Below are 24,343 nucleotides of genomic sequence, written 5' to 3'. Positions count from 1 at the left end.
CCACAGGTCACAGGGGGTCTACCAGTTCTGTGGTGCCATGTGTGGTGCCACTCGTCGTCTGCCCCGTGGCCCGTGGTGGACGGGACGACTCGTCGTTGCCCACACGCGCAGTCTGCGTCGCTTGGCCTCATCGCCGCTCGAATATACCGTAGACCCCCTCGGCCCACGGCCCCACTTCTCCCCCCAAAATCAGCGCAGAAGTACACCGCCACCGTAGCCACTCTGGGAACAAGAGAAAACGACGGAGCCACCACCAACCACTTGCACCACCAACACCAAAGTTGCACCACACGAAACCACATGTATTGTTATGGGTGCATCATCGCCGCAGAGGGCGGTACAAAGAGAGAGAGCGAAAACGAAAGTACTGTGCACTCGTGCTCGGTCGCATGCGGAAGGTGCACGCAGAGCAGTAGCGGTCAACGACCAGCTTAGGCGCCGAAACCGTAGAGGGTGCGGCCCTGGCGCTTGAGGGCGTAGACGACGTCGAGCGAGGTAACAGTCTTGCGCTTGGCGTGCTCAGTGTAGGTGACCGAGTCGCGGATAACGTTCTCGAGCTGGGGAGGAAGGTCAGCTGAGGTCTTGCAAACAGAAAGCTGCGCCACTCACGAAGATCTTGAGAACACCACGGGTCTCCTCGTAGATGAGGCCCGAGATACGCTTGACACCACCACGGCGAGCGAGACGGCGGATAGCGGGCTTGGTGATACCCCTGGGTGTGGGTTAGGTCTTGTTCATTTGCCTTTTGCCACCAGCGCCGACTGGCGACGGCCTGCTGCTTGCTCCAACTCACTGGATGTTGTCACGAAGGACCTTGCGGTGACGCTTGGCGCCGCCCTTGCCCAGACCCTTGCCACCCTTTCCGCGACCGGACATTGTGTGTAGTTGTTGTTGTTGGGGGGTAGGTAGAGGAAGAGTTGTAGTGGTGAAGCCGAGGCTTTGGTTGTTGTTGAGTGGGATGAGATGACAACCGATGACGGGACTGGTCCTTAAGTAGGCGTCAACTGCGCGCCGCTAGTGGCGAGCAGCGACGGCGCAATGTTTATTTGGGTGGGCATTATGTGGGGGACGAAAACAAGGCGGTTCCGGTGATCGGTTTTGATCTAGATCAGCGTCTTCCTCCAATCAAACCCGTGTTGGGTTTGATCATCACGTGACTTTTGAGCCACAGATCAGAAGTCGGCTTTGGGCCATGTTTGTTTGGCCAGCCAGTCGGCAGTGATCCAGCTACGGTGATGCTCCTCTCCAGCACCCAGCACCACCAGCAGCCACACGACCATCGCGTCCATTGGCTCGTACATGACCATGACGTCGCATTGACCCACGCGTCGCGTCCAGCCAGCTCAGACATTCGCTCATGTCGAGCTCGACGACGCGCGAGATGCAGTCGTCGCCAGCGAACACGAGTCGCAGGCCACCGTGACACCGCCGCCGCCACACGACCAAGCGCTAGCCAAAACTAACCCGTCACCATCCATCACCCACTCACCCACACCGACACACCAAACTGTGCTGCCGCCGTCGCCGTCCTCACCACCACCACCACTACCGCCACCACCACGGGCGCGTCCAGCACACCCAGACCCAGACGCAGACCACCATGGTCGCGGCGGCCCCTGCGCCCGCTTCGCCGACAATAGCCAGGCGGCGGCGCGAGGACGCGTCGCTGCCGCTCGCGCAGCGCCTGCTCGCTCCGTCTGCCGACGCGCAGCTCCCGCCCCTCTTTCCCGCGACATCAGACGGCGCGATCATCGCCCACGAGCGCGCATACCACCTCGTCGCGCTCGCGCTCCGCGGATACGTCCAAGCATGGTACATCCGCCTCAGCCCGCGCGACCGCACGCTCCTCCCTGCCATCAACGACGTGCTCGTGCCCCTCCTCGCGCCGCTGCTCACCTCGGTCGCGGAGGACCCTACGCCGGCAGCAGACCTGCTCCTCCTCCACGTGCCGGTCGTTGCAGCGACGCATATAAGCACGTACTGGCACGCGCGGGCTGCCCTCGCGTCAGGCCTCGCGCGCAGTGACGACGGTACAGCACTCGCCCTCGACGAAGCGTACCACGCCCGCCTGCCTCTCCTCTCCACGGCGCTCACAGACGGCACGTACGCCCTCTCCCCGACATACCTGACTGCGCTGGCCGACGCGCTCCTCGCCCTCCGGCTTCCGACGAAGGCGTACGCCGCGGACGCGGAGCGCCTCATCGTCCGCGAGGTGCTCGCGCGCGCCGTGCTCTCGTCCGTTGGCAGACGGCTCGCGCAGCCGTGGTTCTGGGCGCAGCTGCTCCTCAAGCTCTTCTCCGAGCGGACGCCAAAGCTGGCCCCACCGCCAAGACGACGTGGCCTACGTGGCACCGCCGACGCCGTGGCGCGCCTGTGGTTCCAGCTCGCAGCGTTCGCGCTCGCGCTCTGGAACTTTGCCGCGTGGATCCTCGCCACGCTCAACGCCTCACCGCCCCCTGATCCGCGGTACCACCGCCTCGCGGACCCATGGCTCGCCCTCGGGCGCGTGTGGCTCGTCGAGCGCGCCGGGGTCGTCCAGGTGCCGTTTTCTACGCGCCTCGCGTACTCGACTGTGGAAGTGCTCGTCCGCCTCGCGGCGCCAGTGATCGACCGCCTGGTGCCGCATCTCTGCGTCACCCGCGTCCTCACGCCGGGCACGGCGCTGAAAATCGCCGACCTCCTCGAACGCGTCCTCTTCCCGGACGGCTACCCCGGCCCGTCGCCGCCCGACCCCACGCCTGAAGAGGCGGCCATGCTCCTCCGCTCTCTCCGCAGCCGTGTGGCCGAGGCCCTCCCCCGCGTTTTCCGGACGCAGATCGACGCGGACAAGCTCGTCGACCCGCTCTCGGATGCGGGCTGCAACGCCCATCTTGTGGGGATGCTGTACGACACTGTCGTGGCCACCCTCGTGCCGGAACTCGCACTGCACGACCGCGTGCCCGCGGTGGAGCAGTAACGAGAGGTGGTTGCGCGTGGTACACATGTGCCTGCGGTGTGCGTTCGCTTCGCGCTCGGAGCGTTCGATCGGTGGGTTGGGTTGGACGCCGCGGGCACCGGTCGGCACTCGCCATGACGTCGTGATCTGCGACACTTCTCTACAGCCGCCACTGTTACGACCAACCCCCGTTTCTAGGACGCTCTCTACGTCCACTGCCACAACCCGCCGCGAAGCCGCGTTCTACGAGGCTCTCTACGGCCACCTTCCTAACCCCGTCGCCACACCCTGTACAATACTGCATATGACAATGTTGTAATGAGTCTAGTATGCTAGAGGTATCTATTGGCTGGTAATACTATAATGCGACACAACACACCAATGCCTTGTCTTGCCTAGAAGTCGGCCCACTCGTCGTCAGCCCAGTTGTCCTTCTTCTTCGGCTGCTCCTTTGTGGGCGCCTTGGTTGCCGCAGCGGGCTTGGCCGCCGGCTTGGATGCCGCCGCCGCGCTGCTGCCCGACTGGGGCTGCGAGTCCCAGCTCTCGAAGAAGTCGTCGTCGTGGCCGTCGTGGTACTCGCGCGCGTCGGCGTGCTGGCTCAACTGACCGTAGCCCTGGTCCTGTGCCCTCCTGCCGCCGAGGCCAAGCTTGTCAAACTGCTCGTTGAAGTCGACGCCTGCGTGCTGGCGCGAGAGGTCGTTGACGTTCTGCCAGCCCTCGCCGGCACGCTTGGCGGTCCACGAAGCGGCACCCTTGGCCTGAGTAGTCGCCGAGTCAATGTAGCGCTTCCAGTCGTCGCTAGCGCCCTGCTGGTACATGTCGTTCGCGCGGCTCATGCCAGGCTTGACGACCGACTCGTTGATCTCACGGCTGGCAGTAGACACGGCCGACGAAAACAATCCCCAGCCCTTGGAGAGAGCACCAAGGGGGTTGGTCTGGAAGTCGTTGAGTGTCGGCGCAGCATGCGAGCTCAGGTGGTAGCTGGGGTGCGACGGCTCGTCATCGAGCGGGGCGGAACCGAAGCCAGCGTACTTGCCTCCCTGCGAGGGTGGCAGGTTGTCAGGGCGCGAAGCGTTGGCATTTCCAAGACGCTCGAAGAAAGCCTCATTTCCGCTGCCACGGCTAGGCGGGTTGTCCTGGTACGGGCTGTTGGTTCGGCTGGGGATACCCGACCCAGCACCGCCAGTAGCACGCGACTTGCGAGTAGCGGCTGCCGACTCTGGCCGAGAAGTTGGGGGAGGCGCAGCCGAAGGCGACCATGACTCGCCCGAGCACTCGGCAGCGAGCTGTTCACGTCAGCACGTGTGGACCTCCACCGCTTCGGCGAAGACGCCAGCCAGCAAGCCCTACCTTGTCGCGATATTGCGATGCAGCCCACGAGTTGTACTTCTCACTCATCCCCATGCCTTTGGTGTAGCCTCCATCGGGACCATAGCTGTCAAGGAACTGCTTGAAAGCCTCATTGCCGCCAAGCTGCACAGGTTAGATAACGAACGGAGTGGCGGTACAGGAACCCGCAAGCTGCCGCACCTTCATCTTCTTGACCTGGTCCTCTGACCACTTGTCCATCGTGATGGAACGGACAAACGAGATGTGAACGCCGAACCCTAGTGGCTTGTCAGCTGTGCCGGGGGCGCTGGGGCGCGGGCATCTGCCTGCTGCATCGGGCCGATCGGCACGATGTTTGATGCTTACCACGGTGGATGCCGGAGCACTCGAGGCAGATAAAGGTACCATACGAGACGGAAGCCCACTGTGGGGAAGGCGAGCCGCAGTCAACGCACACTGCATGCAGGGTATCAGCATCGGCTCTCTTGCTATCAGTGTGTTTCAAGTTGCATCGGAAGGAGGGACAATAAGCATAAGCATTGGTGCAAGCTTGCAAGGCATGCACCGCTCAGCATCGGTATCATGGTGGTTGCGGTGCCGGGGCGGTGCGTTGATTGCTGGATTTTGCCCAGCATTTGGCGGGTGGCCGGCGCCAGGAACGCCAGCCTGGCCTGCCAGCCGGCCATCTGCCATCTCCGCTTTTGCAGAGCTTGGTGAAACCTGTATGCAGGGAAGGAAAGGCAAAATAGCCGTCCTTCTACTCACGTTTGTTTGCGCCAGTGCCCATGAGCGCGAGCAGCTCCTTTTTCTGGTAGTTTTCCGCCATGCTGGGTAAGGTGGTGGAGGGTTGGTGGTGAAGGAGTTGAAAGAATGATGGAGTGACCAGCCAAAGCAGTCTCGACGTGTCATCGGTGGCTGCGGGGAGGTCCAACGTCTCACCCAATGCATACATGGGATGTGAGCGGGGGTATTTTGCCACGCGACCAAAAGTGGAGGCTGCGAGGCCGTCGCCAAGAACCAGGCCGGATCGACGTTTGTCTCGGCGGGATCAAAAATAACACGTTTCCCATACTCGTGGTAGCAGCCATTAGGGGCCATTAGGGCCATGAGGGAGCCACAGTGTGAGTGATTCAGGCATGCCATCATCACACAATTAGACTTGAACTGGGCCCCTTTCCTTGTGCGTGCTTGCTGCACCTGCACAACACGGACAATTGAGACGCGCTAAACGACTCTCGGGGATAGCCCTTGTTCGGGTCACGGACCTTGGACCAAAGCCAAAAGCCTTCGGGCAAGAGCAAGCCTGCGCCACGCACTCGCGCACACACGCACGCACTCATCCACCCAAACACATTGCTGCTGCTGCTGGTACACAGGCCCCGGCCGAGAAAGGACAGAGGAAAGATGACTGGATGTCGACACGTCTGCAGTGCACCGCCAGTGCCAGCAGTGCAGCCACCAGCGTGCAGTGCAACAAGCTCCCCGCGTGGCAGGGGGAGGTGTGTGCGATCACAATCACATGCTACACGTCAAGCATCGAGCTAGGTTGGTGTGGCGGTTCCCCTTCAACGATATCCGCGACAAATGCAGTGACACCCACTTCTCATCCTTAATTGTAATTGAGGTGGGGAACGGGGCAGGCAGGCAGGTGGGCTGGGCCGAGCTGCCCGCCGGCGCTGTTGTGGCTCTCTGGCGCAAGCTCTGGCGCACTGGCTCTGACCGTGGTACCCAAACCCCATTATTCAGGGTTGCGAGGCATCCAAGACCCTAATGGTCACCCCCGGCAGACTAGCGCTGCCGGGCGAGTAGGCAGCCGGCTGGCTTTGCCGCGGCTGTCTGGTGCAGTACAAGACCCCCACCCCTTGTTTGCATCGCGGCATGATGTTTGAGAAGCACTGCGGGGGCAGTACAAAAAAGGTTCGGCTCGCCGTCTGGGCTGTGCCTGGAGAAGCACCAGTCGAGTGGGTGGGCCCCTAGGGAACGCAGGATCCTGGCCGTGCGGCGTGCCGCTTTTGGACCTGGCGACGCTGGTGCTGCTGCCTGCCTGCTGCGGGAGCCAAGAGTTTCATTTGGCCGTTTGACGGATACTTGCTGCATTGCCTTGGCAGAGCTTTGGCGACGTTTGGCCGTCTGATGATCCGTCAACCAGCATGTACGTACTTGCCTGGGCCATCGCCATAGGGTCTCCCCCTGGCGTTGTACTGCCTGCTCCCCTCCGCCCCCGCGAGCCCCACCCCACCCCCCCTTGGCGTTATTGCCTCCGGGATCAGACCAGGAAACGTGCTGTACGCCTTTACGCCACCGACGGCACGGACACAACCCCAGTCACTCACACCAAGCCCGTTACGACAACTCTGCTGGGACGATTGGCATTTGGTGCGAGCGATGCGAGCGAACAAGCCAACGAGTGACCGACTCATGACTGGGATCCCAGTGCCGGTCCGCGGCGCGGCGGCGTCTTGGGACCTGACGTGGATAAAATCAACCTCTTTCCACCCGTACTTAAAGGCCACTCCAGCCGACGCGACCTTCTTGTTTCCCCAACAGCAAGAGCAAAGATAACACAGTCAACTGCCCCTTGCACCTAGCCTGCCTACCTATCCCCCCACTAGTTGGGTACCAGGAGTCTACCGCCCCGTTGCTCACTTGCCATTCTTACCATCACCCCGACCCCCGACGCCATTCGTCGTCGGCACTATAGAAGCCACCACCACAATCTCAACACCACCTTACCCCCACTCCCTCTTGCACACAATGCCAAAGAGCGAGACTTCCCCCCACCGCCACACGCCACCTACCCCCCATGCCGGCCCATCATCGGGCGCCACCATGTCCTCAAACACCGCCGGTCCGTCCGATCTTCCCTTCAACCCTCGCCCTCCCCCTTTGAAACGTGGTGACGCCTGCCTCTACTGCCGCAAGCGCCGCATTAGATGCTCGGCCGCCAAGCCCAGCTGCCACCACTGCACCAAGCTCAAGCGCGAGTGCATCTACGACTCTGGCAAGCCTACCAGCCGCGTCCGCAAGCTCGAAGACAAGGTGGCAGAGCTCGAGGGCTACCTTCGCGCCGCACACGCTGCCAACGAACAGCAACACCCCGGCGGTGGCATGCCTGTTCACGCGTCTCCACATGCGCCAATGCACGCGACACTGCCGCACAGCGACGGCATCGCCCCCGGAACTGTGCACGGTCTTGCCGGCACGCCATACATGTACCCGCCGGGCCCTGCTCGCGACGGCATGGTCGCCGCGTCCATGGGAGATCCAAGCATGCCTGGCATGCCTGGAATGACTCCCCGCATGTCCTACGCAGAGACGCCTTCATCGCACTACCCTCTGCCAATGGTCAGCACGGTCGGCTCCGTCGTCGTTCCCGGACACCACCACTACCGACCGCCACCTCAGGCGCTGCAGGGCCACACTGCCATCTCACCGCCTGCCACTACGCACGCCCCGATCCGTTCCACAACTCCCTCCCGTCCCGGCAGCGTCGACGCGTTCCCCATCGACCCAGCACTTGGCATCGCCGAATCGTCGTCGTCTGGCCCGTCCAGTGCATCACAATTTCAGAACGCGTCGGTATCCAGCCAACAGCAACTCCAGCAGCAGCAACAGCAGCAAATGATGCCCCGCGTCGCTGTGGCACCGTGGCAGGCCCAATTTTACCCTGGAAATCTCCATGCCCCCGAAATCTCCCCCTCCCACATCGGCCAGGCATCGCGTCCCCAACCACTTCAGGTCCAGACCCACCACGTAATGCACCAGGGAACAATGCCCGTCTCTCACGGCAACATGGAGCTTCACGTTCCTCTTCCATCGCCGTCTACTACGTCGGGGATACCCACTCCGCCTGATGCATCGAGATTTCAACCGTACGTCGTCGATGCAGACCGCGCCTCGTCGGAGCCAACCCTCACGTCTGAACTTGGACCTGGTGCGGGTGAGTGGGACCCAAAGGCTTTCCTTATGGGATCGCCTGAGCTTGTGGGTGTTGGCTGGCTCGATGCCAACGACCTCTCCCCACAAGCCAGGGACCAACTGTAGGTCGAAAGACAAATACGCTTAAACTCAACTGACCGTCTCAAAAGTCTCGACCACTATTTCCTAGACGATGAGCGGACCAACACAATTGTGCCTGCCTTTGGGGACATCTAAGGCAGAGGCAGCGACACAAGTGCCCGCGTTCGGCAGCGGCCCGACGACCTCTCGCCCCAGTTTTCACACATCCAGGTCCCTCTCAACGAACCTCCTGCAACTTCCCGGCAAAGGCGTCGCAACGCGCGCGCGTTTGCGACGGGAAACGGGCGGTTACCACCTCTCGCACACTGCTCCACCCATCCACCATAGAAGACACACTCCATTCCCAATGTCCGAATCGCCTGGCTCGCTAAGAAGACGTGAGTGGGCACCCGCAAGACGCGGAACGAGGGCGAAGCTGACGACGTGAAGACCCGACGTGAAGACCGCTCGCGCCTCCTCCCATGTTGTAAATAATGTCAAACACGGAGAATCGCCCCTCAACAAGGCAAGGGAGATGGTAAACCCCTTCCTGCCGTAGAACAACTAGCCCCTGTATAAAAAGTGATAGGCGCGTTGGGGCGGGTACCCCAAGATTAGAGACGAGATGGAGAGAAGATGGTAGATTAGCATCAGAACAAGTCGTAGGCACCATCGAGGACAGGCCAGCAGCCCTGGTACCATGCATGACTGAGACTAAAATAGAGATGGTGCTGCGGGGTTTGAGGGTGTTCTTGACGCGTCTCTGAGCATGCTGCGGAGGGTGTCGAGTAGCAGGCAAGACTTGAGACGCGACCTTATCACCAAGTTTGGGTGTGAGGGAAAAGGGGGGGTTGTCCTTGGTGCCCCTGAGATTTCATCCTGAGACCGGGTCAAGTCGTAATACGAGCAGATACAGTTTCCGACCCGAAAAAGTATTAGGCGCGTTAATTGAATATAGAAGAGATGGCAAAGGCGAAGGCAGCCAGCCGGCCGCGCACGCGACAGGACGCGGAGGCTGATTCAATCTCCGCTTGGAGCGATGAGCGATTACCGTGGAACAATGACCGACTCGGCAGACAGTCAGACTGGCAGCAGGCAGGTGGTTATTGTCCTCGTCGTCGTCGTCGTTGAACACACCTCTTTCGACACACACACACACACACCACACACACACGGCGCATTTCCCGCTCCCACTGAATTCCCCCCGTTCGCATGCTCGGTTCCATTAAACCGCGGCTGCCCTCGCAAAGGACACGACTGGTGCTCCTTCAACAACTCTCCACCACCGTCCGCCCACTCTCAACCGCCCTCCGTCCCTCCACCCTCTCCACCCCCGCTGCCTTTGGCACCACTCACAGAGCACAGACAAAGGCAACAATAATCTCGAGCACAAGCCCGCGCCCGTATCAACCTCTCCTTTCTTCCTCTTCTCCCTCCTCCCTCCTCTCATCCCACTTTGCCCGCCGAGGCCTCGCCTCCATTGCACCGTACGTCTCCTACCCCGGCGGCCCGTAAGGTGATGCCCGCTACTGCAAAGCCTTCTACGTGGCTGCTGGTGTCGCTCGCAGTCGTGCTTATGGCCTGGCTTTCGTCGCGCAGCTCGCAGCACACAAACATGACTGTCACGCCACCCGTCTTCCCTCCCTGTCCTCCCATCCCGCAGGCCACGGGTCCGGTCAACCTCCTGTTGCCGCCCACCGAGGACCGCGAGCACCGCTACTTCACCCTTGACAATGGCCTCGAGGTTGTGGTCGTGTCCGACCCCAAGGCCGACAAGGCCGCCGCGAGCATGGACGTCGGCGTCGGACACCTGTCCGATCCCGACGATCTGCCTGGCTGTGCCCACTTCTGGTGGGTGCGACGGCGACGAGAGGCTTGCTGACCGCTTCACAGCGAGCACCTCATGTTCTTGGGCACGAAGAAGGTTTGTGGGCGTCCTATTGTTCATGCACTGACCCACACAGTACCCCGCTGAGAACGAGTACTCGGTCTTCCTTTCGTCACACAACGGAGGGTCCAACGCATGGACGGCCATGACGTCGACAAATTACTACTTTGACGTCGCACCCGATGCGCTCGAGGGAGCTCTTGACCGATTCGCTGGCTTCTTCGTGGAGCCGCTCTTTGCCGAGGACTGCACCGAGCGCGAGATCAACGCCGTGAACTCGGAGCACAAGAAGAACCTGCAGAGCGACATGTGGGCGAGTATTGTCGAGGAGGTGTGATGGGGGGGCTGTTGCTGACATGCCCTGCAGCGCTTCTTCCAGCTGGAGAAGTCCCTGTCCAAGCCTGGTCACCCGTACGGCAAGTTTGGCACTGGCAACCTCGAGTCGCTGTGGACAAAGCCTCAGGAGGCTGGCCGCGACCCGCGCAAGCAGCTCATCGAGTGGTGGGAGAAGGAGTACTGCGCCCGCCGCATGAAGCTCGCCGTTGCTGGCCGTGACGACCTCGACACCCTTGAGCGCCTTGTCCGCGAGCGCTTTGCGGCCGTACCCGTCAGGACAGAGGGTCAGCCGCTCACCGGCCGCGATGGTGTCCGCGTCACCTTTGATGAGCACCCCTACGGCCCCGAGCAACAGGGTGTAAGTTGTCAACACGTACTCAGCCGCTGATCACTCAGGTTGTCACCTTTATCAAGCCTGTTCGGGATATGCGGGCCTTGGAGATCAACTTCCCTTTGCCAGACCTGCACCACAAGCACGAGGTCAAGGTGGGCGAGACAGTGTCGCATGTGAGCTAACAGACTAGCCTTACAACTTTGTCGCCCACTTTGTCGGCCACGAAGGCAAGGGCTCGCTGCTCTCCTACCTCAAGGAGAAGGGATGGGCCAACTCTCTCAGAGCTGGCAACTCGCACGAGGCGTCGGGCTTCTCCTTCTTCAAGATCTCGCTCGAGCTCACGCCCGAGGGCCTGCGTGAGTAATAAAGCCCTGAGCCGGAGCTGATCCGCCGCAGAACACTGGAAGGACGCCGCTCTGGCCGTCTTCAAGTACATTGCACTGCTCCGCTCGGTCGCCCCTAGCGAAACCGCGTACGACGAGATTCGCAAGCTCTCCGAGATTGGTTTCAAGTTTGCGGAGCGCGGCAAGACGCGTGACTACGTTACTCAGCTCAGTGGTTGGCTGCAGGCGCCCGTGCCGCGTGACCAGATTGTCAGCTCAAACTACCTCCTCGGCGACTGGGACGAGCCGCTCGTGACGCAAGTCTACTCTCTTTTCGACCCTCGATCGGCTGTCCTCGGCGTCACTACGCAGGAGCTCCCGAAGAACGTCCCTGCCTCGTTTGACAAGAAGGAGGCCATCTACGGAACCCAGTACCACCAGGAGAAGCTTGACGATGCCTTCTTGAAGGAGGCACTTACCGGAGCTCCCATCCCTGGGTTGAGCCTTCCGGGCCCCAACCTCTTTGTCCCCGAGAAGCTCGATGTTGTCAAGCAGGATGTGAAGGAGCCTGCTTTCCGTCCCGAGCTCCTCCGTGACACCGAGGTCTCGCGCCTGTGGTACAAGAAGGACGACCGGTTCTGGCTCCCCAAGACCAACCTGCATGTGGAGCTCCAGTCGTGAGTTGCACCTTTCTGCTACGGCGTGCTAACCAACCAGCCCGCTTCTCCATGTCACTCCCCGCACCGCTGTCCTTGCTAGATTGCTGTGCGACCTTTTCACCGACGCCACCGCTGAAGATGTCTACGACGCGTCGCTTGCCGACCTCAGCTTTGACCTGTACTACACTGGCGACTCGATCAGCATCAGCGCGGGTGGCTACACCGACAAGCTGGCGCTCTTGACCGAGACTATGCTTAACAAGTTCATCAACTTTGAGATTGACCCCGTCCGCTTCGACAAGGTCGTGGACCAGATCAAGCTCCACTGGAAGAACTTTGAGCTCAGCGAGCCGTACTCGCTGGCTTCGTACTGGTCGTCGTACGTTCGTAGCCAGGCGACGTGGACGCAGAGGGAGAAGCTCCAGGAGATCGACTTCATCACGCCCGCCGACGTCAAGGCGTTTGCCAACGAGCTCTTCCAGCGCCTGTACGTTGAGTCGCTCGTCCACGGCAACACCTCGGCCGACGAAGCCAAGGCTCTCCAGGATTCTTTTGAGACGATTCTCAAACCCCGCGCCCTGGCACCCGGAGAGAAGGCTGCCCTTCGCCAGCTTCTTCTTCCCCCGTCCTCGGAGCACTTCTGGCAGATCCCTGTGTCCAACCCCGCCGAAGTCAACAACTGTGTGATCCTCTACACGCAGGTTGGCGAGTCAACGGATCCTGCCGCTCGTGCTCAGCTTGCCCTGTTGGCTCAGATTGCTTCTGAGCCTGCGTTCAACGTTCTCCGTACCAAGGAGCAGCTTGGCTACATCTGCCAGGCGTCTCAGACTGGCAACCCCAGCACGCTCGGCTTCCAAGTCCTCGTGCAGTCTGAGCGCGACCCGATATACGTCGAGACGCGCATCGAGTCATTCCTCGAGGGCCTCAAGGAGACGATCGAGAACCTCTCTGACGAGGAGTTTGAGCGCCACCGCAAGAGCTTAATCGAGAAGAAGGAGGAGAGCCCCAAGAACCTGGGCGAGGAGTCGCGCCGCTTCTGGCACCGCATTCTCGACAGGCACTACGAGTTCAGCCGTCGCCAGACGGACGTTGAGCACCTCAAGGCTACGACCAAGGCTGAGGTTCTCGAGCTGTTCCTTTCGACCGTTCACCCTGCGTCCAAGACGCGTCGCAAGTTCTCGACGCACCTCAAGTCGCAGGTCAAGGGCGGTGTTGTCAAGTTTGACTTGGCCTCTGGCCCCGAGGTCATTGCCGCGTTTGGCAAGCACAATGTCCCTGTTGACCAGGCTGCTGTCCAGGCGCTTCTCCAGACCAGCCCTGCGTTGACAACAGTCAAGGAGTTTGTCCACAAGGCGATTGACCAGGCGGCTTCGGGCGGAGGGCTTTCTGCCGAGGCCACGACCGAGCTTCGTGCCGTTGCCGACAACCTCAAGGGCGTCGAGTCTGCCGACGCCCCTGCTGCAGAGGTCAAGCTCAAGGACGGCAACGTCGAGGTCAAGGACATTTACGCGTTCAAGGCGACGCTCACGCCTTCCGAGGCTGCGCTCCCTGTCGAGCCGCTTGTCGTCTCCAAGCTGTAGCCGACGTTGTCGCCATCGTCGCCTCCCTCCCCCCTTTCCTAGACATTGTATCGTTGTGCGCATGTGCGTAGAGTAGAGAATACACAAGACAGAGTGGCCCGTATCATGGGTTTCGTACCATAGCTTTCGTATCATGGGTCCGTATCATGGCTTCGTATCATGGTTTCACTTCTAACCACCGCATGCATCGAACTCATACGGCCTATGCCACATTGATTGTTGTTTTGGGGGGGAATACTACTAGTTTATCGGTAGAACTGGGCAAGGGGTTAGTGGCTGTCGCTGTCGCTGTTGAGACTGCAGCATAACACGTACGTGGTCAGCCTGGAGGTTGGCCGCAATCTCGGCCTCGGCGCGGTCGCCGTTGGCGAGGAGCTTCTCCTTGTTGTACAGGAGCTCCTCGCGGGTCTCGGTCGTGTACTCGAAGTTGCCAGCTGCGGGGGTGGTTAGTGAAGGCCTTGGGCACCGCGCTCGCGCCGACCTGCGGTCGCCGCTCGCCGCTGCGCGACTCACTCTCGACAATGGCATCAACAGGGCACGCCTCCTGGCAGAAACCGCAGTAGATGCACTTTGTCATGTCAATGTCGTAGCGGGTTGTTCTGCGCGAGCCGTCGACGCGGGCCTCGGACTCGATCGTGATGGCCTGCGCGGGGCAGATGGCCTCGCAGAGCTTGCATGCTGGGGGTGTTAGTGCCGAGCACGAGCGGAGCGAGTGCGAGCGGGGTGGGTGGGATGTCGGAACGGAGGCCCAGGCTGTCGGAGCAAGTGGACACACAACTGCCAACGGCTCGTTGACGCTGCCTGCTCCAGACGGACAGCTGCAGCCCAGCGTCTGTTCTGCGGGAGCGGCGCGGCGGCGGCGTGGGTTGCAGGTGCGGCGAAGCACGTTCGGAGCAAGCCGTAGTGTCCGTCGGACCTAGCTCCGAAGCAGCCATCGTCCCCTGCCTGTCTGTCCAGCCTCTCGTCCTCCGTCCTCGGTCCCACCGCGAGCCCACAGGCTCCTGCCTCGCCGCTCACCCGCCTGCGGCGGGTTCGCGGCTCGCCAACTCACCAATACAGCGCTCCTCGCCGTTCGCATAGCGCCGCAGCGCGTGCTCTCCCCTAAACCGCGGGGACAGCGGGCCCTTCTCGAACGGGTACATGATCGTGTAGGGCGGGCGGAAGAACTGCTCGAGCGTGATCCACATGCCGCGGAAGATCTCGGTGAAGAAGAAGAGCTGGGCCGCCTTGTCGATGGCCGAGGGGCCGTTGGCGTACTCGTCCTTCCTGGCCGGCTGGGCCGCGCGCACGGCGCTCGAGGCGAAGGTCCGGAGCAAGGGGCGAGACAGCGCGGCGCGCGGCGCCGTGAGGCCGAGGCGCGCGAGAGGGCGGGACATGTTGAGTGGTGGTGTGGTGACGGCGGAGTGAGGTCGTTGTGATGCGTTGAACGAGTGAGTGCCAGTCCGAGTGCGACGGCCTGCCAGTGGTGCAGCCCTGGCGGACGGCACCAGACACCCCAGCGTCACCCCAGCCCACAGCCACCCACTCACGCCGTCGCCATTCCAGCTCGCAACCGCCGGGATTCCCCGCGTGTGGCATTTCCTCCGCCAATCACCAGTGACGTGATGGTGGATGTGGCGGCAGACGCATGCACACACCTAGACGACTGACGCTCGTCCTCGACGGCATGCATACTGCATCGCACAGCGCGTCACTGGATCCATTCCGCTGGAGCAGCACAGTCTACATGCATGCCCCAGGCACTAGTCGCGGGCTACGCGGGTGGATCGCGCCAAGACGACGCATTCGGCCCAGCCAACCAACACCGTCACCATCGCCATTGCCACCCACACTCACTCACACACCGCCTGCACCCAGCTCGTTCACTCCCTCGCCACTCCCATTCACCCCACGGCCTCGCCGCAACCCTCGCTTCGCTCGTGTTGCGCTCGTGCTGCTACTCATCAATATATACATCCTAGACAATTACAGCCACGGCCACAGCCAGTGGCCCAGACCCGCCGCACAGCGGTATTATTGTTAGCATGACGAATGACTAGTCTACACGATGCGGGAGGAACAATGCGATTAAGGGAGAAAAATTCAAATCTACGACGACGACGACGACGACGATGACACGACGCTCGTCACCAGTCGCCGCGCTCCAGTCGTGGCGGTGCGCGCCGTGCCCACGACCACGCGCACCCCTTGCCGCATGGCCTGGCGCCCAAAGCTGAGCAGATCAAACACATGTGGTGTCGGTGTGAACGATGCCAGCGAGGCAGCCAGGGGCGAGGGGGGCTCGGACGGGTAGCCCTCGCGGCCGTGGCCGAGCGAAGACGTGTCGAGGCCGAGGACAGATGGCGTGTCGGGAGTGCTCGGCTGCTCGGGCTCGTCGTCCTCGTCATCAGAGTCAGCCGAGGCCGTGCGCTTCTTGAGCAGTACTGGCACAATGGTGAGGAGCGTAAGGAAGACGAGCTTGGCGATGAGCGACGGGTCGCGGAGTAGCGAGGTGAGCGACTCGCCGTGGCCCTCCTCGAGGCTGGCAGTGCTGGACGGCAGGGCAAGGCGCGACAAAATGTTGCCGACCGACGCCGTGACATAGCTCCAGCTCGCACTGCCGGCGGCCGTCGTGAGCCAGAACGTGCGCCAGTCGACACCGACGACACCGCATGCAACGTTCATGCCCGACCAAGGCACAAAGCCCATGGCGCGCATGAGCAGCAGTCGGCGCCATACGTTTGGCCGGTCTTCGGGAGCACCCAGCGGGGGCTCGGCCGGGTCCTGCGATACCTGGACGGGCGTGATAGTGTCGCTGCCCAATTGGACCATCTGGATGTTGCCATTCTGTGGGACCGAGTCGGGCGCTAATGCCGCGCGGACCAGCGCGAGGGGCTTGGGGAACAGGACAGCGATAAGGGGCGCCAGGGGTCGGGACAACATGTAGGCGCACAGAGATCCGCTAGCGGTGATCATTGTGAGAAGCGCCAAGGCCGCAACCGGTTCAAAGACTGAGCCGATGAGAATGTTGAGCACGACGGCTCCGGGAACGCTCCACGCGTGCTTCCAGCACCCGACGTAGGTGAGCACGAGGACAGTGTGCCACCAGCCAGAGTTGCTGCCAGCCATGTACGCGCGCATCTCTGCCGAAAGCAGCTGCAGGTCGGTCGTCGACTTTGGCAGCGACTTGAGCTGGGTGCTGTGAGGGGCGTTAGCTCTGGCCGGCCGCCGCATGGGTCGAGCGCCCAAAATAAAAAGTCTACTCACATTGGCAGGCTCTGGAGCGTGTAGAGCACGAGGAGGAAAGACAGCACAAAGAGGCCGGCGAGAATGGACACGGTCCAGCCGAGCTCGCGGAGCACTTCTGCCGTCTTGCCACTGCCGCCAGCCGTGACGGTGCGGTAGACCTTGACCCACCAGCCATCAGCTGGCTCCTGCTCGGCAAGGGCGGCCGCGCGAGACGCCGCACGGCGACGGGTACGCGAGTTGCCGTGGGACAAGGACTGTGTCGAGAGCGCCGGGGTCGGGAGTGACAGCGGATAGGCGATCGAACTACGTCGGCGCTCATCAGGGCGTGTTGGAAGCGCAAAGTAGCTGTTGGGGCTATCGGGCGACGTGACAGCTCCCTCTGGGGAGAAGAAGCCCCAGTAGCGACTTCCTCGACGACCCATGCCGACGCGCGTCTGGCCATCGTCGTCGTCAAACGCCTCGTCCTCCTCGGAGCCATCCAGCCCCTTCTCAGAGTCCTCATCGGAAGATCTCCTTCCGTCGCGGGTGGAACGATGTGACGACCGTGGTTTTGTCCATGAGATGAGGTGGGACACGACGGCATCGCCAAGGTCATAAGCCGACTCGAGTATGGTCGAGGATGGTGAATCCGTCAGCGGTATTGGGCTGTCCTTGTTAAGATCTGACCACGACTGAGGCAGGGGGAGTCGTAGTGGTGCTGGCGGGAGGCCTGTTAGGGTCTGCACTGGCTCTGTAGGGGATGACGGGAGGTCGTCGAGTGACTGGGGCACGACTATTGACGTGGATGTAGAGCGTGCACGGGTCTCAAACACCTTTGCAGTGGCGGCCGAGAGGCTTGCTGTGGCGGCAGGAGAGGCGTCGGGTCCTTCGGGGGCCGACTCGAGGTCATCCTCTGGCAGTAATGTCCGTTTGTTCAAGTTTGGCGTGGATATACGACGCTTGAGGCCATTACGACGCGTTGTCTGAGCGCCGCCGCCGGACGGGGTGCTGGGACCGGCGGCAACAGGCTGTAAAGTTGCGTTTGAAGGTCCTGGAGACTCAAACGTGCGATGACTGGTCGCACTCGTCGACAGTGGTGGTGGTCGTGCACCCGAAACCGACTTTGATGACCTGCGATTGCCGACCACGATCCGAGAGGGATCCAGGCGACCGGCGTCGAACCGCATCGGCACGATGGGGTCGTAGCCGTCCGAAGGCGGGGCCAGTGCGACGACAGACATTAAGCCGGTTGAGGGGTCGCGAGTCATGAGTGGGGGGGAGGATATTGGTGCTGTCGAGCTTGAAGAGCTCGGCTGTCCGAACGAGACAGTTGCTGTTCTTGAACGCAACCGGCGCGGACGTCCACTGGCAGAGGTTGAAGGCCTGTGAAAGGGGGGGTGTACGACGAGGTTGAGTAAAAGGGCGTCGTTGGTGGGGGGTGGTTGAGGTACGGTGGCAGTTATTGTTGGCGGTGGTGGAATGATTTCATGGGGGGTGAAACAGGTCGCGTGCAGCGTCAGCAAGCTAGTCGATGTGTGCTAGAGGGGGGGCGAGATCGGCGAGCGTTGGAGGGGCGTGACGACAAGAGGTGGACGAGCACGCCAGAGGGAGGTGTTGTTGGATGAGACGGAGGGGGGAGGGGGGTAGGGAGGGAGGTTCAAGGCGGTGAAAGTGGAAAGACAACGACGCGGGTGTGTGGAGTGTTGCCCGTCTCGCGTGCGTGGTCGTTGATGTCGTCGGCAGCAGCGAGGCCAGAGGTGGTCTGAGCAGCGGCAAAAGCGACGTCGCAGTGGATAATGGATGGATGCGGCGGCCTGCAATGACTGCTGGCTGGCTGCAACGAAGGACCGTGTGTGCCGCAGCGCGCCGCAAGGGGGAGGAGGGGTGAGGGATGTGTGTGGGGGGGCGTCGTCCGTCCGCAGCAGTAACAACTTGGACGCACGCGTGCGTAGGCGAAATGTTACGCAGCAGCAATAACTACGACGCTATACTTGGCACACACTGGCAAGCAAGAGGAAACTTACGACTGCATTGCGGGGTCGATGCAATGGGTGGGGATATTATGCTGCTGCTGTCGGCGTCGGTCTTGCAGCCTGGCGATTGATTGGGACCAACCAAGTGTGTCGGCAAGCACAATCGTCTGCGTAGTCCTTCCTTTGTCGGCGAAAGCTTTGTCACTTGGAGTGTGTGTGTGTATGGTGTGGTGTGGTGTGGGCGGCGGCGGCGGTAGATGGGGGGTGGGTGGTGTGACCTTGATGGGCGCGTGCAGGCAGGCAGGCAGCCAGGCGGCAGGAGGCGGGCGGGCGGCAGCTCAAGGCAGCAGGCAGGCAGCATGACACCACAGCCGCAGCGCAGCAGCCCCTGCCTGCAGCCGAGACCCCCGTCGGTGGGGTGCCCACGCCCCGCGCGCGGCAATGTCCCCTAGCAGCCAGTCAGTGCATTTACTCCCGTTCCAGCCCTGGGTGTCGCCGTCGGCCGCCGCTAGCTATGGTGGGCGGCGCAATTTTTACTCCCGTCATCTTCGGGCCTCGGGCACCACGATAAGGACGCCGAGCCAGCTGCTGCTGCCTTGCTCGCTCGCTACCTCACTCGCGCGGCGCCAAGATGACAGCCTGGGCCGACGTCAGCACCGTTCCTCTCCGATCCCGTCGGCCGGCGAGCTAGCGAGCGAGCGAGCAGTGGCACAGCCGTGGTGGCTGGTGGCTGACACTACGACTGATCAGCTGAGAGGACAATGACGATGCCACATGTGCTTGCGGTGCGGCATTCACCGCAAAGTGTGCGTGCTATCGACGTCACGAGTGTAGCGCACATAGACATGGAGGGACGGTGCCTACTTGCTTCTAGAGTCAAGTTGTTGTTCAGTGGAGCCGAACCGAGGTGGGAAGCAGCGGTGTGACGCACAAGGAGGCAGTGTTCCTTGGCACTCGCTTCATGTGCACTGCAATGGCGATCACAAAAGTCAGCCGCGCGGTCTCGTACCTCAGCAACAGACGTCAACTGCCGCCACCTGCCTACAGCAACGCAACCGTCAGCGTCCCCACTGGCACGGCACGATGCGGAGCACATGCCAGACGACTTCGACCTTGTCCATGGCGCCCCAGTTGCCCCACCTGTTAGCTCGCATAACCCCCGCCCCATGTCGCTGTCCGACGGGCATGGTTCTGCCTATCCCCACACTGAGTTATCCCTCGACAGCGAGGCCGCAGACATTGTCCGTGGCGCATCTGGTGAGACGCACGGCACACACTGGCTCGCTCCGCTCGCCACACTTCGCTCGATGCAACTTCTTTCATGCCTCTTCTCATCACTACAACGCCTTCGTGGCGGCCACCCGCGCGCGGGTGGGAGTACAAACTGCTAATGGAGTGAAATGCGTTGGGGAATATGCAGTAATTGTGACAAATGAAAAGGTTTGGTTTGGGTTGGGTTTGTTGTGCGTGTGTGTAGTAGTTGTGCGATTATCGGGTATGATATGGGTATCGGTAGTTTGTCCAGTTGTAACAAGATTACGCGTTGAAGTAGAACAGACCCTTGTTGGGGTTGGCGACCACACCGCTGGGCAGCTCGTACGTGAGGTGGTTCGACTTGCCATCCCAGTCAAAGCCGGGGCGAGGAGCACTGCGCGACGGAGCAGACGAAGCAAGGTCGGGAGAAACGTAGGTCGTAGCACAACCAGTCGAGCCGATGCGGAGGGCAGCGAGATCAGGAAGCGCAGTGTACGAGGTGCGCAGGCGCGTCGAAGAAGAAAGGACAGGCGGAGTGCGAAGCGAACGGCCAGTCTGCTGGGGAGTGCGGGCACGAGCAGTCGAGTTGGACGAGGCGAGCACGGCAGCCGACGCGCGCGTAGCACGCGACGGGATGGGCAGAGCAAGAGCGCCACTGTGAGACGTTGTTGGCTGCCCTTCGACAATGGGAGGCTCGGTCGGCGACGACGAGCCACGGCGGGGGCGGCTGCGGCTGCGGCTCCTCGACGCAGCACGCGTCGTCGCGTACTTGGCCGTCGGCGCAGCGTAGCGAATCTGCCAGCTGCCGTTCTCAATCTCGAGCGACTGCTTGGGGGTGACGTCGAACGCGACAGACGACGAGCGACCGCGGGCCATCTCGGGCGACACGGGTGTCTCAAAGTCCATCTCGCTGCCGGTCGAGTCCATACGCGACCTGCGGCTGCGCTCAATGACCTCGGCCTTGCCAAGCGAGTCCCACGTCGCAGCACCAGAGTTGGTACGAGCGCGAGCGCGGATCGTTCCGGAGCTGGGTCGCTGCAACGGTGCGCCACCGCCAATCGAGTTGCGCCCGCTGTCAACGATGTTCGGAGTGCTGGCACCCGAATAGACCGAAGGGGTGGTTCCATCGCGGTTGGGGAAGTTGGATGCGTACGCCTGCATGAGGAAGGCAGTGTGCGACGGCGCCGAGCCAACTTCGGCGAATGTGCCAGGGCCGGGGGAGGGAAGGCCGCCGAGAGAAGTCTGCGAGAGGGCCGAACGAGGGATCGGGCGGACGCCGGCTGCCAAGGCAGGAGGCGTGCCGGCCGACGCCTCGACGGAAGCGGCCGACATGGAGCGATGGACGCCAGGGTGCGCAGCAGTGAAGCCACGGAGAACGCCGTTGCCCGAACTGGGACGGTGAACGGCCACCTCATCGGTGTTTCCGTGCCAGAGGGACGAAAGCGAATCGCTGGAAGTGCCCGACTGGGACTGGCCCGAACGCTGGCGCGTCATCTGCAGAAGCTGGATCCCGGTGCCGCCCATCTTCGCCTGTCCGTTTGAGATTGACTTGCGGCGCTGGCGCTCGAGATCGGCCCAAACTTCGTCAGGGAGATCGCGGCCAATGCGGAAATATTCCATCGTCTTGGGAGCCGATGCGGCGGGGTAGCCATCGCTAGGCAAGCCATCTTGACGCCTGGGCGCGAGCATGGTCGCGGCAATGGACGCCGAGGTCGACGAGTTGGTGTCCGTGTCCGAACCCAGAAGAGGGGAAGGAGGGCCAACTGGCGACGCGCGGATGCCAAAGCTGCCCTTGGTGTCGGTCGTGATGCCGAGACCGAAGGCGCGAGCCATGTCCTCGTAAGCGGCGGGTGCCGATACAGCATCCTTATCCCGGCACTCTTGCGAGCAGTAGATGGTGGACACGAAGGGCGGCGTGGCGGGCGCCTCGGCGGGGTTGGGGGTAGCAGTAGCTGAGGCTGGAGGCTTGTCTATGGGCGACATTGGCAGTGGCGATGGTGGCGCGCCACCTTCATTGCCACTGTTGCCTCCACTTGATCCACCAGAACTTGATCGCTTCTTCTTGTCGCCACCTGCTTGTGGCGGTTGCCCTGCCAAGCGAACTGCAGAGTTTGTGCGACGCAGGTTAAGCGTAGGACGCGTGGTCGTCGTCGTCTTAACTCCGCTTGCTGTGCGAGTCGTCGTGGTGCCATCGGGATTTTTAATCTGGGATGCGTGGTTAGTAAACCGCGTCACCATACGCCGTGTACGCCGGTTTGTGTGTCTCTTGAACCATGTGGGGCCGCGAGGTATTGAGATCTCGCAAGGTACATCGGCCTGTGGTGCGCTGCATCACAAATTCGTTTTGCGACACGCGACCCACCGGCCCCACCATGGCCCACCACAACGAGTCTGGAAAAACAACACTCACCCTGATGGCTCCCTGCGCTTTCTTTTTTGGCTTGGCGACTGGGTCGATTGGATTTGGGTCTGCAGGTGCGACGATGAGTCGGTCGCACACGATGCAGTAGTTTTCAAACGACGTGAGGTCATCCATTGCGGCGGCGGTGGAGTCGGTGTGGGTGGGGTCGACGTCGTAGGTGTGAGTGGTGGTGATGGTGCTGCCGTACTGGTGTGGTGGGTGGCGGTGTCGTCTGCGTAGGTGCTATACCGTGATTGACGTGTTCAGGCGGAAATAGCGGACGCTCTGGGTCCGTCGCGTCAGTTTTGGGCCCCGGCAGCGTGCGTAATGTGTGGGTAATCGGACAGTCACTGCGATGCAAAGCGTCGCACAGCCCATTGCAGTGCGACGAGGCAGCGTGCGTGTGATGGTGCGATGCAAAAGTATTGCGACAGCGACACGTTTGCAGCAGCAGCAGCATCGAGCGAGCAGGTTTGAACGGCTTTGTTGTGGATGGCCGGGTTTGCTAACTCACGGAGGTTTGTTGGTTTGTTGGTTCGGGGCTAAAGCCGCCGCCCACAAGTGAAGCGTTACGCGGTCACTAATAACAAACCAGTCGTCGCCGCCGAGTAGGACGAACAAACGGACGGGGAGAGTGGTGGTTAATGCAGTCGGGTGAAGAGCAAGGCGAGCAGCTCCATTCACTTTGTGCAAAGAGGTCACACGGGGTGGTTTTGGCGTCGGGTAGAGAGGAGCGGACGTATGGCGGGAATCGACGCGTTCTGGAACAGATCGTCCCGTTGGCGGCGCCTCCAAAAGAGTCGGCTTGTCGGATTGGGAGCTTGCAGCGGCCAAGTGCACGCGCGTTGCTGTCGCCGTCGACGGTGGTGGTGGTGGTGGTGGTGGCCAGGTCAAGTGGATAGATGCAAAGCAAAGCTTAGCAGCGGTTGCTTGCTTTGTCAAGGTGAAAAAGCGAAAGCGGCTCTAAGACAATGAGAGAGCCGGGATTGCGGGCCGGGTGAGGTCGTATCACGCCTTCAACACGAGTCGCGCGCGGCCGGTGCGTAGAGTGGGTTGTTAAGAAAAAGTAAAAAGCTACCCTCCAGACGGTGGGCGCGATGCCTTGCGGCGAGTGGAAGCGTCTGGGCAGCCAGCGAGCAGGCCGCGGTGTGGTGTCGGTGTGGAAGATGAAGAAGCAGTGGACAAGACAAGAACAGAAATCCCCCAATGCCGGGTGTGTGTAGGTGGATGTGGTTTCCGTTTTCGCAGGCAGCCATTCACCAATCGGCCATGTCGGTTGGGGTCAGCCGAACAGCTACAGGCAAGCGATATCTCTGGCCTGGTGCGTCGTGCTTGCGTGCGGCGTGTCGTGTCGGGGCGCGCGTGGGCTGGGCTCTGGCGATGGGCTGCAGCTACTTGGCGTGACTGGCCTGGCAGTGCTGCTGCGTTCAACCCCTACCTAACCCCGACCTAGAACTTGGCCAGCCCTTAACCTCCCCGCAACATGTTCATGAGCGCAGCCACCAATCCATCGCGTGCAGTAGTCCACTGCCGCCGCTTGCCGCGTGCCGCCCCCGCCCCCGGCCACCCCGCTTGGGCAGCTGCTGCTGCATGGTGCGTCAACACGCCATCTATTGCCGGCCATTGAGAACACACCAGGGCAGGGCAGAACAGGGCAGGGCAAGGCAAATGGGCCGGGGCAACGGCGGGCGGCAGCCATTCACCTCTTTGTGCTTTGCCGTGCTTGACTTGCACTACTACTCCCACGTGTGGTCCACTGTCCTGAGCATGCCTCCTGAACCGCCCGAGGCCCAGAATTCTACTGCCCCTTTTAGCAGGGAACACTGGCTGGCTAGCAAAGGGAACGCACCCAAACACCCGACAAACCGGCGCAGCAGGGCAGTAGCAGAGGAGTGCAGGGGAACAGCGGCGTCGGCGCGGTCGCCGTCGGCTGTGCACTGCCTGGTGCAGCTAAATCCTCAGCTTCCGCGCTATTCGGTCAGGGGTGCGGCCCAACGTCCCAAAAGGGCCAACCCAACCTTGGCCTGGACCTGGCAACTAACTACCTTTTGGGGGCAGCAGGCAGGCAGCACAGGCAGCAAGGCCAGGGGGGATCGACAGGTAGCGGCAGCGGCACGGCATGGCA

At 61.8% G+C, this 24,343-nt stretch overlaps 8 protein-coding genes across 9 annotated transcripts; 3 read left to right on the top strand and 5 right to left on the bottom strand.

Annotated features, from left to right (window-relative positions):
• Window positions 1-333: 333 nt before the first annotated feature.
• H4.1_1 (Histone H4) lies at window positions 334-919 on the bottom strand. The gene is made up of 3 exons (XM_062772238.1): window positions 794-919; window positions 610-712; window positions 334-557 (listed from the first exon to the last, which is right to left on the bottom strand). Exons 1-3 carry the CDS (start codon window positions 874-876, stop codon window positions 432-434), a joined length of 312 nt encoding a protein of 103 aa, XP_062628222.1. The 5' UTR covers window positions 877-919; the 3' UTR covers window positions 334-431.
• A 681-nt stretch (window positions 920-1,600) lies between these two features.
• On the top strand, window positions 1,601-2,956 carry LOC62_04G005688 (uncharacterized protein; the record flags this gene model as incomplete). The annotated part of the gene is made up of 1 exon (XM_062772237.1): window positions 1,601-2,956. One exon carries the CDS (start codon window positions 1,601-1,603, stop codon window positions 2,954-2,956), a length of 1,356 nt encoding a protein of 451 aa, XP_062628221.1.
• Window positions 2,932-5,114, bottom strand: GCS1_1 (ADP-ribosylation factor GTPase-activating protein GCS1). Its single transcript, XM_062772236.1, has 5 exons — window positions 5,030-5,114; window positions 4,631-4,720; window positions 4,466-4,542; window positions 4,286-4,408; window positions 2,932-4,221 (listed from the first exon to the last, which is right to left on the bottom strand). Exons 1-5 carry the CDS (start codon window positions 5,088-5,090, stop codon window positions 3,331-3,333), a joined length of 1,242 nt encoding a protein of 413 aa, XP_062628220.1. The 5' UTR covers window positions 5,091-5,114; the 3' UTR covers window positions 2,932-3,330.
• Window positions 5,115-7,093: 1,979 nt separating this feature from the next.
• On the top strand, window positions 7,094-8,579 carry moc3_1 (Transcriptional regulatory protein moc3; the record flags this gene model as incomplete). The annotated part of the gene is made up of 2 exons (XM_062772235.1): window positions 7,094-8,304; window positions 8,353-8,579. 2 exons carry the CDS (start codon window positions 7,094-7,096, stop codon window positions 8,417-8,419), a joined length of 1,278 nt encoding a protein of 425 aa, XP_062628219.1. The 3' UTR covers window positions 8,420-8,579.
• A 1,203-nt stretch (window positions 8,580-9,782) lies between these two features.
• IDE (Insulin-degrading enzyme) lies at window positions 9,783-13,383 on the top strand (the record flags this gene model as incomplete). The annotated part of the gene is made up of 8 exons (XM_062772234.1): window positions 9,783-10,114; window positions 10,157-10,187; window positions 10,228-10,482; window positions 10,519-10,845; window positions 10,884-10,973; window positions 11,012-11,177; window positions 11,218-11,821; window positions 11,862-13,383. 8 exons carry the CDS (start codon window positions 9,783-9,785, stop codon window positions 13,381-13,383), a joined length of 3,327 nt encoding a protein of 1,108 aa, XP_062628218.1.
• Window positions 13,384-13,628: 245 nt separating this feature from the next.
• NDUFS8 (NADH dehydrogenase [ubiquinone] iron-sulfur protein 8, mitochondrial) lies at window positions 13,629-14,759 on the bottom strand (the record flags this gene model as incomplete). The annotated part of the gene is made up of 4 exons (XM_062772233.1): window positions 13,629-13,640; window positions 13,699-13,817; window positions 13,897-14,061; window positions 14,435-14,759. 4 exons carry the CDS (start codon window positions 14,757-14,759, stop codon window positions 13,629-13,631), a joined length of 621 nt encoding a protein of 206 aa, XP_062628217.1.
• Window positions 14,760-15,336: 577 nt separating this feature from the next.
• LOC62_04G005683 (uncharacterized protein) lies at window positions 15,337-18,821 on the bottom strand. Of its 2 annotated transcripts, XM_062772231.1 has the most exons (3): window positions 18,615-18,821; window positions 16,630-17,973; window positions 15,337-16,561 (listed from the first exon to the last, which is right to left on the bottom strand). In XM_062772231.1, exons 1-3 carry the CDS (start codon window positions 18,620-18,622, stop codon window positions 15,472-15,474), a joined length of 2,442 nt encoding a protein of 813 aa, XP_062628215.1. In that variant the 5' UTR covers window positions 18,623-18,821; the 3' UTR covers window positions 15,337-15,471. The 2 variants fall into 2 exon arrangements, with proteins under 2 accessions (XP_062628215.1, XP_062628216.1); XM_062772232.1 differs by lacking the exon at window positions 18,615-18,821 and having other exon boundaries at window positions 16,630-18,591.
• Window positions 18,822-19,865: 1,044 nt separating this feature from the next.
• On the bottom strand, window positions 19,866-23,423 carry LOC62_04G005682 (uncharacterized protein). The gene is made up of 3 exons (XM_062772230.1): window positions 22,733-23,423; window positions 22,228-22,503; window positions 19,866-22,022 (listed from the first exon to the last, which is right to left on the bottom strand). The coding sequence occupies exons 2-3, from the start codon at window positions 22,351-22,353 to the stop codon at window positions 20,100-20,102; spliced, it is 2,049 nt and encodes a 682-aa protein (XP_062628214.1). The 5' UTR covers window positions 22,354-22,503; window positions 22,733-23,423; the 3' UTR covers window positions 19,866-20,099.
• Window positions 23,424-24,343: the final 920 nt, after the last annotated feature.

Source organism: Vanrija pseudolonga, chromosome 4 (genome assembly GCF_020906515.1).
Source record: "Vanrija pseudolonga chromosome 4, complete sequence".
Lineage (NCBI taxonomy): Eukaryota > Fungi > Basidiomycota > Tremellomycetes > Trichosporonales > Trichosporonaceae > Vanrija > Vanrija pseudolonga.
This window is presented reverse-complemented; position numbering and strand designations above follow the sequence as displayed.